At 37.7% G+C, this 12,792-nt stretch overlaps 1 protein-coding gene and 1 pseudogene across 2 annotated transcripts; one reads left to right on the forward strand and one right to left on the reverse strand.

Moving 5' to 3' along the window:
* Positions 1 to 166: 166 nt before the first annotated feature.
* On the reverse strand, positions 167 to 8,740 carry LOC135643571 (DNA topoisomerase 1 beta-like). 2 transcript variants are annotated; one of them, XM_065160683.1, is made up of 16 exons: positions 8,530 to 8,740; positions 6,443 to 7,791; positions 6,047 to 6,241; positions 5,254 to 5,334; positions 4,638 to 4,697; positions 4,417 to 4,511; positions 4,138 to 4,294; positions 3,912 to 4,037; positions 2,329 to 2,409; positions 2,162 to 2,252; positions 1,920 to 2,074; positions 1,402 to 1,470; positions 1,226 to 1,315; positions 1,037 to 1,140; positions 788 to 956; positions 167 to 590 (listed from the first exon to the last, which is right to left on the reverse strand). In XM_065160683.1, the coding sequence occupies exons 2-16, from the start codon at positions 7,754 to 7,756 to the stop codon at positions 522 to 524; spliced, it is 2,856 nt and encodes a 951-aa protein (XP_065016755.1). In that variant the 5' UTR covers positions 7,757 to 7,791; positions 8,530 to 8,740; the 3' UTR covers positions 167 to 521. The 2 variants fall into 2 exon arrangements, with proteins under 2 accessions (XP_065016755.1, XP_065016756.1); XM_065160684.1 differs by lacking the exons at positions 2,329 to 2,409; positions 3,912 to 4,037; positions 4,138 to 4,294; ... (4 more) ...; positions 6,443 to 7,791; positions 8,530 to 8,740 and having other exon boundaries at positions 289 to 590; positions 2,155 to 2,251.
* LOC135643741 (uncharacterized) lies at positions 8,599 to 12,496 on the forward strand (annotated as a pseudogene).
* The last annotated feature ends 296 nt before the right edge of the window (positions 12,497 to 12,792 follow it).

Genomic DNA, 12,792 nt, shown 5'->3' on the forward strand with positions numbered 1-12,792 from the left:
CATCCTTACATCTCATGATTTTACTTTGTTTAAGGGGTAAAGCAAATGTTCACTCGCTTGCATGGCTGAAGGAATATTTGCAACGTTTTAAGAGAACGAGACATCCACAAGTGATGGCTTTAGATCACGAGTTTGAACAATATATCCAGGACATACAACAACAGATTTGCAGATGGCAGTGGATTTAAATTGCAAGTAGCTATTAGATTCCAACAATATCCCCAGCACTACCTCCAATTTAGTGAACAAAGCTCACACAGCAAGCTAGTTCTGGGAAGAACAGATCCAGGAGAGGCCAACATGAACGTCTTGATGTATATAAAGCAACAAGAAATCCAATTCTCTACTGATTTGGATCAAAGTGTCCATAAATTTCTGTAGTGGCGTTGCCAGAGGCTCCCTAATGCAGCTTGGGAGCATTAGAAACAAATTTGGAGTTCCCTCATAAAAAGTGAATGACTCGAATGTTTCTTTCTTTCTTTCTTGGAATATAAGGAATCAAGCATGCCAACAATGATCCATTAAAATCTGAAGTTGGGCTCGACGTCCATTGCCCAGGCGAATTTTGCAAGTAATGACTTGTTGAATATCTGGTAAGAAAAACAGGCCAAGATTTAGAAGTAAAAAAAAAAAACTGTCTTTGTATGGGGAAAATTAAAGATTCGTACTGAACTGTGGAGTAAGGCATAATAAATTAAGCCATCTATTGAATGCAAAGTTTGCCATGGAAAATATATTTCATAAATGTTAAGCTTTTCTCAGAAAGAGAGGATAGCAGATGATGCACCTTCTCGATGGGAACTTCATGGCGCTTGCACCATGCAACTGATATTCTGGGATCAAGGTAATTAATTTTTGATGTTCCAAGTGCAACAGTTTTCAGATCCTCTTTTATTTGTTTATCCAACTCAAGTTTCTCTATTTTTGCATCAACCTGAGAGAGCTTCTTTTCTATCCTGCAAGTTGAGGTGAATCAGATCACAGACACGACATTTCAAAGAAATTTCAAGTTCAACAATCTGGTTAAGTCCATTACACTTCAGGGGACAAGTTCTTCTTTGTCTTCCCTTCTTTATCCTTGAGTGGAGGCTTTCCTTTCCTGGCCCTACTCAAATCCATCTTCAATTCATCCCGCTGGGCCTATTTGCAACAGTATTAACAAAATAGGTATGTTTAGTGAAAATTTACAGAAAAATCAATAATGACAATTAGAAATCCAACAGACCTTTAAATCATTTATCTTCTCGTTCAGCCTAGACATTTGGTTTTCATGGGACTTTGAGACACTGCGCTGATGATTGCATATAATTGCAACCTATATTGTAAAAGAAACCATCAATTATCATCATGACTCATAAATTCATAAATCACTGAATAGACAAACACAAGAAGCCACAGTACCTCTTTGTTTGCGTGCTGATAGACAGCAATCTTTTCAGGAACAGAGCCATCCTTGGTTTCTTTATTCAACTGCCATATCATGACAAAATCAACATAGACAAAAGTATGATGCTTACCTATTTCACTTCGCAATAGGATTATGATAAACTGGTGGCAGTCCAGAATGAAGTATCAACAAAGTAAGTGCATATTTTGATCGAAATTTTAATCAAACATGTATAGGACATATTGTACAATGATTGTACAGGACATGTATAAATTTTAATACTTTTTTTGTAAAAGATACAGCAAAAATATAGACTCAATAAAACATGTTTAAATTCATGTTTATCAAGCACTCCTTCCCTATAGCATCATTTGAGCACTTTAAAGTCAAAAGTACAACCACCATTCAAGATGGATGTCATGAAATGCCAAGATTGCATTATTAGAAAGCAGTTCAAAGGAAACGAGACTCTGGATTCTTAGAATAACAGAGGGAAGAAAACACAGATATTTTCTGTCATCTTCATACTTACTATATCATCCAAGGTAATTGAAGCATTGTATGTACGGAAAACCTTGGCGGTAAGACCAGGCATGAGTTCCTTCAAATGTGCATTGAGTTTGCTTGTGTCCAGCAAGTCAAAGAGATCATCACCCTTACCCTTTCTACCTCCATCACTCTTTTTAGCTAATGAATTACAATGTCTGATTAATATCCAAACATACTGTTGACAGAAATTTAACAAACTACATAAATTATGTAGTCACCTCTCACCAGTTTGGAATTCTCCAATTGCTTTATAGACAGGCAGTTCAACCTCCACGGTATTTAAGTATCTGATAGAATCTTTACCTAGGAAGTCGAACTGGAGAAATCATAATGTTAAAATTACACAAGGAATTAAATGAAACAATAGAAGTGAACTAATAACCAGAATCTACCTTTAACATGTTTGGAGGGACCAACTCAACATTCTCCACCTTTAGAGTGCAGCAACCAACAGTATCAGCCTCATCATCATCCTGTAGAAAGATTTATATGGCAAAAGAATAAACAAGTAACATCCATATTGCAAGATAAAGTACACCCAGAAAAGAGCAACCATCCTCGAAAGCATAAGATAAAAACTTTACACTCAGGAGCTTACAAAAAATCATTCAGTAACATGGAAAAGAAATGAACTACAGAAGTAATATTAAATATGACAGCAAATACCAAGATTTGCTTTTAAGTATGACTTCAATCGTTCTAAAATCTGATGGATAAACATTGGCAGTGAGTTCAATTAGAAGATTGATGCTCCAGCATTAGGTGAACGACTAATTATGATGCAGCTCATTCAACATAAGCATAATATGATGACCAGGAAATTCACAATGCACAACTGATTTAGAGAATTCCACAGTGCACATAATTGTATGAAAGCATTATGTCCAAGTCTTCATGCATTGTATAAAGTCATCATGGTTAGGTTGCTCCTTCGTAACCCAAGTGGCTAAGGTTCAAATAGCAGAAAATGTCACTCCGATTGCAGGGGTAAGACTATATAGATTAACCCTTCTCAGACCCTGCATTAGCAGAAGCTGCCTCTTTTATGACAAGCTAATAAAGCTAGGTTGCTCCTTCGTAACCCAAGTGGCTAAGGTTCGAATAGCAGAAAATGTCACTCCGATTGCAGGGGTAAGACTACATAGATTAACCCTTCTCAGGCCCTGCAATAGCAGAAGCTGCCCCATTTATGACAAGCTAATAAAGCTAGTTTGACACCAACAAATGATACTAGGAAAAGTTATAGAAGAAAGTTTCTTTTACATGGCATGGTTTAACAAGCCAAACTGCAACATACAATAAAATGAATCAAATGCACGAAGTGATTTCTCAATAGATTAGGGATCAACAGGAGCACCTCAACATAAATATGAACCTCATGTTTACATGTCCAAACCATTATTTCCGTGCAAGTGAGAGATGATTTAACAGCATCATCAACACATCAAATACCAGCTAGTTATTTTAGTAGACAAGGTTTATATTTTTCAGTCAGATAAGTACTCAGGTACAAGGTTTAAATTCTTAGTCAAATACCAGTTTCAACACCTTCTTGATATGAACAGTGCTACTATATCAAGTAGTAAACTAACCTATACTTTCCCATATAACAGAAAATTAATATAAAAATAGATATCAATCAATACTAAGCTGTAGTTCTGGTACCAATTCTTGGTTGAACTGATAAGTATTGACTGATACATATCAGTCTGATCAAAATCTAAAACCTTGCTCACATAGCTAATCTATCTAGGTTATCACCATAATTTGCCAAAAGAAATAACATTGCAATAAACATGCATATCTTAAGGGGAAAAAGTTGACATGGTGTGTGGTCCAGTTTTGAGAATGTCAACACAAGAATCAACCAGACATTTGAAGGTTAGGAAATTGGGAAGATTAGACACTAACAGTACAAACCACAAGGCCTAATAAACAAGGATGAAACTGTTGAACTTTGTCAATGAATTGGTACCTTTTCATTGCCAGCTCTAAGAGCTAGCTTATCGATAAGGTAAGTTGCCACTGCTATCTGCTGTTTTGTTGGATCTTTACTGGCAAAGTCCCTTGTATAGTTTGCTCGAATGTTATGTATATAATCCTACAAAAAAAAGAATGGCATCTCACTAGTTGCCTGTGGAGCAATCTACTGGTAAAAACTCATGCCTGTTGTCATTTCCAAAGCCAAAAGAGCAATTTACCTTCAATAGCCTGGCTTTCTCATATTTCTCCCTGTCACTTTGCCCTTTTAATGAACTGCTTGCTGCCAAAAAGACATACTTGAACTCTTTTGGATTTATGGGATCATTCCAGAATGCTAACCATGTGACAGTGTTATCATGTTTTATTTCTTTCCACCTAAAAAAGGTAAGCCAAATGCTAATATTAGAATGCTAATTAAAAATTTCAGTCTTTTTTCACGAGATTGATCTGGTCTAGCGACTGCCTAACCACAACCTTAATAATTTAACTGACATTACCTTTCACCAGGTATTGGACATTCTGGAATTGGTGCATCTTTTCCTATATTAATTGTAATATCACGAGGCCGAATTCTCTTTTTCAGCTTTCCCATCTGGAATTACAACAAGCAACAGTAGATTCAGCAGAAAATAGAAATGACAGGATCTTCTGGCATTCCAATTCACCCTGACAGACAGCTAACAGTTAAATTCCAGTATAGTGATAATAATAATAGAACCTTTGGATGCTCTCCTCGGCCTCGAAACAATCCTGGTGGTTCGACTCTGAAATTTCCAACCTAAAACAGACCTACTCATTAGTTCCAGCATAAGATGTGAAAGACAAAGGTTGGCCACAAATTTTACAATATGCATCACCATATTAAGGTACGTTACTTAAGCCTGAGGTAAAGGCTTCCCACATGGTGATAACATTGACAGAGAAAGATATCTTGCATCATGTATGCATTAAATTCTTCCCAAAATAACAGATGCTTAAAATACCAACTTAAAAGAAAATTTTTTTTAAAAACTTGTAGGTGACAGTGACTTCTGAAATTCAAAGTGTCTGGTAAGGATCTACTTATTATGTGGCAGATGGTATGTTTCAAGCTGCATGAAATATGCCCATAATAAAGCAAACTTGTACTGCAATCTATATTTGATCAAATTGTGCATAAATTTATGCACAACTCTCAATAAAGAACAAAGGTGCAACAACTTTACTCAAGTCTCAGACTTTTCCTATCAATTCAGTAGCAGATATACAGCATAAATTACGTTATCTACTAGCTTCATCAGAAAAGACAAAATACTATTGAAAAATGTGAAATAAAGTCAGAACTTATAATCAACCTTCTCTTTCACACCGTCAACAATAGCCCACATGTATTTCTCCTCTTGCTTCAATTTTTCTTCTTTTACGGCCTTCTTCTCCTACATAGACAGCATAGATACATAGTTAGCAACTCCTGCTTACTAATATAATGTGCTAGATTTGAATTTGGAGAAGAAAACATGCCATGGATCATTACATCTAAGATGCATTTTCAATTAATGAAGTATTTTTATTCACCAAATATCTGTTTTAAACTATAGCGATGGAAAAAAGAAAATTTATGTGTAAGAAAATGATCAAATCATAAACAAAGTTAGAAAGGTAAGGAACTTCCTAGGAGCTCCTACCTCATCTTTAATCAGGGATGCACAACAAAAGTTCAAGATGTTGCTATAATAGTTGCACAAACAGAATAGACCAACATAAATCACTAATCAGTTATGGTGTTACATATGAAAAGCAAAAGGTTAAAAGAAAAGCCTTTTCTCAATCTGAGCGTTATCCCTAAATCAGAAGCGATGGATGACAAACAAACTGACATAAAACTATGAATCTGGCAGTTTCTAGAAGCCTACCATCCACACCAAAAAGGGGTCAGAAGTACATCAACTTACTACTTCTATTCGATGGCAGCACTCAAGCCTCCACAATTTATGTACAAGATGAAGAGTATTAAAACAAAACAAACAACTATTCTATTCTTTGTACTAGATAATGGAAGGATCAAAATGAAGGAAACATTACTCATTCACATCTATTTCATCAAATCACCGAGTCAGCAACTACATAGATGATTGCAGCATAATTTACCTCGGCACTCATCTGCTTCTTCTTTTCCTTCTCCCTTAGATGCCATTCATATATTGGAGTGAAGTCACATAGCTCAAATTTCTTAATGACATGATTTTTACCAAGTATTTGTCGCCAATCATTCATAAAGTTCTCAATAAATTGTTTTTTGGTGGCATAGTCTGTGTCCTTCATCACGGCAAACATTGTTGCAACCTGCAACCAAAGATATCCAGAAAAGGAAAAAGAGGTTTGAAGATGTAAATCATCAAAAGTCCTTGCAATTTGACAAGAATTCAACAAATACTGGTCTTTTCAGAAGTACAAGAAGCAACTGCAATATGTACCAAAAGAGAGAGACAAGGGAACAAATATAGAATTCTACGATGAGGAATTGAAATATTATTTAACTCTAACCTCCTCTTGTTCAGGAGTCAAATCAACTGGCTGTCCATTGTAGAGCATTTTAACACCATGGGGCTTGTATGGAGGAGGAAAAATAACACCATTGTGCTCCAAGGTAGTCCATTTCTGGCCCCCGCCAGAACCAGGAGGCACCTTCAATGACTTTGAATATTTGAAATCCTTGACATTTGTCTTCATTTTCTTGCCATCTGTCTTGAATGATGAGTGAGTTTTATGTAACACACTCTTGCTAACTGATGTGCTGTTAGAAGACACTGTTTTCTTCATTCTTTGTGCAATTGGTATTTGATCACTGTCATCTGCCTTTATTTCTTTCTTTACAGCAATTTCATGTTTTACTTTCACAGAAGCAGGAGTTTCTGAAACTTTTACTTTCTTAATATTTGAAGATTCAGTAGGTTTAATGCCACCCAAAGGCCGCTTTTGGCCACCTTTGGGGAATGTATTGTCACTATTTCCTTCCTTCTTGCTAGAACCATTTACCTTCAATTTAGAAGAGAAAGGCTTCTCATCTGAATTGGAATCTTCCATAGAAGAACCACCAGTGGCCTTCGATTGAAACCTAGAAAGAAGTGGTTTTTCATCTTCTGAATCATCAGAGAATCCCTTGATGTTTGAATTCATCTTCATGGATGGAGGTGAAGTGGGCTTTGAAGATTGAGGTGCCTTCATGACACGTGAGAAGCCACTTTTATTAACTGCTGCTGAAGAAGAAAATTTGTAGCTCAGTGGTTTATCATCATCGGAATAGTCAGAATCCTCATTTTTTATGATTGGCTTGTCCAAATCCATCTTATCTGTACTCTTCTTTACAAACTTATGATCTAAAGAATGCATATCAATCTTCTCCAAATCTGTGGATTTTTTCTTCTGAACTGCCACAGAAACTGAATTAAGTCTATGGCTCAGTGGTTTATCATCATTTGAATCATCCGATTCCTGAACTTCAGGAGATGACTCATCCTGATGCTCCAGTCCCACATCATTGGTTGTTGATTTATGATAGGATGTATCTTGAACAGATGCCCAAGACCGCGAACTTGAGATTGCCACATTAGGCTTCTCACTTGATGGCTTTACAGTAGAGAACACTTTAGCATTTTGAAAATGAGAGTTATCACCATTACCAACATTTTGATTAGAAGTAATATTAAAACCATCATACTTTTGGGGAGCTGTCTTCTTTGAACTACAGATCAACCGACTTTGTTTTGATGAAGAGTTTGGCCTCTTAAAAATAATTGGTCCTTCATCATCTTCTCCATTGTCATCTATAACTTGATTGATGCAGCCATGAACAGACATTATTTATATTTTAGTTTATCCAAACCAGGTTCCCCCTGATATACACAAAAATGATAAATGCACAAGCAAGAAGATAGGAAAAAAGAAAGACACATTTACAATGCTGTACGGACAAGATTTTTGCAATATATTTGCAGCATAAGTAAAATTAAAGCTAAAAAGCAGGAATAACGAATCAGTTTATTCTTTGCTACTCTATCTACATGTTTTACGTTTTTCAACACTAATAGGCAGACTTCTTGATGCACATCTTTAATTAAATAAATGCCTATCTGACTAAAGAAGGTACAGATTTTTGTGTCCTGATATAGGAGAGTTAATCAAAACAAGACATCTTGAAAGCATTTGCTAGGAAAAGTTTCACGCCTCAGATCAATCACATGCAGGACAATTAGATCCACCTCTCAAAAATCACAGAGACATCATCCATAAACAGCCATTCTCCATCCCTTACGAAGCCCTAAAATGAATCCTGATCAAACAGATGATTGTTGCAGCAAACATGCATCTTCAACAACTAAGCATGCACACTCCGGGACCATCTGTAACATGTACAAGCACTAATTCCACTTCTAAACATCATGCCTATTGTTGACCTAGTAAACAATTAATCAGAGGCAAATATATTTCAGAAACATGGAGATTGGTACCATCGAGAAACAAATCCGCAGCAAACAGATAGTTAGATCATTCAACAGGGTCTCACTTTTACTTAACTGATCGAACACAAACCAATAAATAACATGCCAATTGTAACTTTTTGGTGAAGCAACCTGACTTCTTCCAGGCAGAGCCTGGAAAAACTACGGGTGAAGGATCAAGAAGCGAGCTCGGGATTAGCTATGTCGGATTCTCCCCCGGGGTCAACTAGGGTTCCTCGGGAAGTAAAGCTCTGGTTGGCTCCCGCTCCTTCAGCTCACCCTCTCTCCCCTGGTGGCTTCCTCCCCAAATCCGAAAGGGTTCCGTTTCTTCTTCTGACGAGTGATCAGGCCTCGCAGGAAACACCCTTAGCTTTCATGGAATTGTTATATATAGTACTTGTAACGTGGGCCGGTTCGATCAGGTCGTGGTTGTATTCGACTGAGACTGAACAGATTGGGTCCATTCGGGTTCAATCAGATTACTCGATTTGTGACCCGATTTAGGACTCGAGCCAGTCTTACTTACTGGTCAACGCGCAGGATGTGGTCTTGGACAACGTGGTGTGGCTAAAACGGAAAGGTAAATCACGTGCATATCACGTGTCATGTATTCTGCCTCATTTAAAACGGCCTCGAGGGTAGTTTAGTCATTCCATTTTTCTTACCATCAACGAGAGCGAGAGAGAGGGCGGGGAGAGCGATTTGAGTTCTTGCTACCTCGGATCGCCGTTGGATGGTGTGAGACCCGCGTGCCATCGCCCCGGTTTCCGATCACGAGATCGCCAGCTGCGTCGATCCCCTTCTCCGGCAGTCAGACCCGGCCACCGCCTCCGTCGCTGGCGTCGTCCGGCTGTTCGAGGCCAAACCAGGGCTCGACCTCTTCCACAAGGCCGCCGCCTTCACTCGCGACCAGATCGAGCTACTCCTTGGCTCCTCCCGTTCCTCTGCTCCCTCTTCCCATTCTCAACCGCCCTTCCATCAGCAGCATCCCGCCGCCCCTCATACCCCTTACATCTTTCTCCACCACCTCCCCCTCCAACAGCAGATCACTCCTCCCAAGCCCATTTCGTCCGCGGCCGTCGCCACTCCGGCTACCTTCCCCAACCAGCACAGCCCTGGCATCGTCTTCCACCATCCACCTCCGCCTCTGCCTTCTGCCGCCGTGGTGGCGGCGTACCACCTCCAGCAGCAGCTCCACCAGGTGGCGCAGGGGGTCCCTACTGCCGTCCGGCCTCTGACTGTGTCCGCGGCTGCACAGAAGGAAAGGTGCCCTTTTTTTGACTTCGTATGCGCTCCCCTCCTTTTAGACGAGGGTTTCTGGTTGTTTAACTTTTATGCTCAATTTTTTATGCCATTGGCCTTTTTTAATTTAACCAATTTGAGCTGGTGTACTATAAATCTTCAGATTGGCTCTAATTCATGATCATAGATCATTTTTTTGCTCAAAAACTAACTAATTATTTCTGGTTAATGAACTTATTAAAGTTAGTGTGCATATAACACACTTGATCAGTCAGTTAGATTGGCCTACCACTATTAACTTAGGCTTAAGTATTTTTTGTTAGTAGTTTAGACTCAATAAATTAATGAGTCAGCTATTAATTAGGATGAATCATAATAAATGATATAGAGCTGACCGAGAATTGGACATGTTGAGTAGCTTGAGTATAAAAGATCTACTTGAAAAGAGCTACCCGTGAATAAGGTTAGATGTTCTATGGTGACTTATGTTGAAGCATTTTGGATCAATGAATCAATGATTCAAACTTAACAAGTATCCCATTGGGTTGGATTGTGACAGGATCAGTTTAACATCTTCTAGAAGGTGGCTGCTGTGCATGTATCCTCTTTTTTATCAACATTAAGGATGTTTTTATAACTTTGGTTTGGGTTAGGCACAAGATGAGGCTACCTTGAAAAGGATAACTTTTCAGTATCCAGTTTTTACTGTTTCCTTGGTGATTCTCACAAGTTATCTTTAATAAGGCCTTTAGATTTGAAGTTTATATCATTTTCTGATTTTTTTTGTCATTTTTCCCTAGTTGTATCTTCCTGCATGGCTTGCACTAGCACACAAGAGGTGGAGATGAAAGGCCATGTGGGTCATGCAAAATGAGTCTGACGATTACAGTAAACTTGCATGAAATAGAGAATTTTAATATTTATTTCAAAGAATTTTAAGTGCTGGGAAAGCTGATATTTTGTGTTTTGTGCCTATATAATGGCAAGGCAAACTAAGATCTATTGAGTCCTTTACTGGAGCCTTCTGGCTATACACTTGCAGCCACTCTGATAATGAAAATAGAAAGGCTTGTCAGATGGCGTGGTGAATTGATGGGAAAGAGGTTAGCTATGAGATGATGCGCCTAAAGGAACAGAAAAAGAAAGTATTGCTAACATAGACAATGCTGGACATCTATAATGTTGTCTCTAGGAATAAATGCTACTTGACTACCATCATAACATGGTGAAAATCGTAAGGACAGTTTCATAACTGGTAATAAGAAAGGTCATGATTATTAATTTATGTTGAGATATCTGATTATCTTGAGAAGAAAATCTGACCCTTCTTGATTTTTATACTCTAGGTCTAAGACACATTGGGAACTACTGTTTTCTGGTTATGCTGAGAAATTGATTGAACACTGACTTTGTTCTTCATTTTATTTTGTTGGGTTTGTTTGATTTTTCATGAAAGAATGGATATGAATCATCACAATGTTTTATCAGTAAAAAATTAATGTGTTTGTTGACTTTCTATACCAAGAAATATGCATCTTCACTGCTTTTACATATGCTCATAAGTATGGATTTTGTGGTATTTGTGCTGGTTTATCAACATTTCTTCTTTGTGCAGTGCACCACCTAAGCCAAAAAATGAGGTGGTCCCGGGGGTCTAAATACAGTTTGTGGTGTTTCACCTGAACTCCAGCTCATTGTTGGTGAGGCAGCAATGTCAAGAACTCAGGTTCCTCTATCAGTCAACTCATTTGTTAATGTGCATGACACCTTTCTGGAGTGATTTCTATTGAATTATGCATGCACTACTAATCACATATTACAATCAGATTGTGAAACAGCTATGGGCTTACATCCGTAAAACAATCTTCAATATCCTAATAACAAGAGTAAGATCATCTGCAACGATGAACTAAGGTGGGTGTTTGAGACTGACAGTACTGAAATGTTTAAGATGAACAAGCTATTATCTAAGCATATACAACCACTTGGTTATCCAAGTATGTGAATCATCTCATCTATTTAAGTGTACATATATGTAATGACAACCTAAATGGACTTGAATCTACTTCTTGCAGAAGATACAGGTCCTGAATCTAAAAAGCTAAAGGTTGTAGATGTTGCAGCAACTGACATTACCAAACCTGATGCTGATGAATGTCCTCTTGTTATTTCTGGAGCACTGGTCAATTGTTTTGGAAGTGAGGAAAGAGAAATGCTCCAATCTGAGGCTTTGAGTCGTGTGCGGGATTACATAAACGCTAACCAGCTGTAGGTAAGTTCTATCTACGTTCATTATCACAGCACTAGTTCTTTTACATCAAAGATGCACAAGATATCATGTATTCATGCATTTGAATGCTGCTTCAGAGATCTATAATATATTTCTTCTTGGCTTGTATTACGGTGCTGATATCTTTTTTCCTCTTCCAGTGTAAATTGTGGTACTTTTGTTTAACTCCTAAGGCTTTTATGGTTTTACATTTTATTTGAATGTCACCAGTATCAGAAAATTCTGATATTGCTTTCTTGGTAGCAAGTTATCTCGTGTTTCTTTGAAGAAAATCCCTGTGATTGATTAGAAATAAATCTTTCTCTTTTCAATTTGAATTCTCTGCTTTAACTTCTTTTAGGATTCTTCAAACACGTCTGTTTTATGTGACTCTAAGCTTGAAGAACTGTTCGGGTGTGAGAGCATTCCTTTCTCAGGGATATCTGATATGTTGGCAAACCATCTATTCAGGAAGTCATGATACCATCCAGTAACTGGTTAGATTATCTATGCCTTTATCTTCTTTCATATCGATTTTATAATACATCATCTGTATCCAGAACTATAACCCTTTGCTTTTTTGTCTGATTTGAGGCCACAGTGGCAAGTTGCATTGTTTTGTTTTGGTCATTTCATGGAGTTTTTACAACTCTTTTTAATATTGAGGGCTTGCTTGATGCAGATGATGATTAGTGTTTAATAAGTGAAAAATAACTTGACTGTCTGATGAGATGGATATAATAGCAGAAATTAGGTATAAATTTTTCTGAAGTACTGCTTCTTATGTTGCATATGTTCTGCATTGATCATGGTGAAATAATATCATTTGCACCCTTAAATTCCAGCATTTCTATAATATTTGACATAACAATTATGATTTTAGC

This window comes from Musa acuminata, chromosome BXJ3-7 (assembly GCF_036884655.1).
Source record: "Musa acuminata AAA Group cultivar baxijiao chromosome BXJ3-7, Cavendish_Baxijiao_AAA, whole genome shotgun sequence".
Taxonomy (NCBI): domain Eukaryota; kingdom Viridiplantae; phylum Streptophyta; class Magnoliopsida; order Zingiberales; family Musaceae; genus Musa; species Musa acuminata.

What these genes read in the sequence shown, in the direction of transcription:
- LOC135643571 (XM_065160683.1), bottom strand. Translation starts at nt 7,756, where the DNA reads ATGTCTGTTCATGGCTGCATCAATCAAGTTATAGATGACAATGGAGAA. An exon ending in AGAAGCAGATGAGTGCCGAG is followed by an intron (nt 5,335 to 6,046) that starts GTAAATTATGCT and finishes CTGTCTATGTAG; the next exon opens with GAGAAGAAGGCCGTAAAAGA. An exon ending in GCCGAGGAGAGCATCCAAAG is followed by an intron (nt 4,512 to 4,637) that starts GTTCTATTATTA and finishes TTGTAATTCCAG; the next exon opens with ATGGGAAAGCTGAAAAAGAG.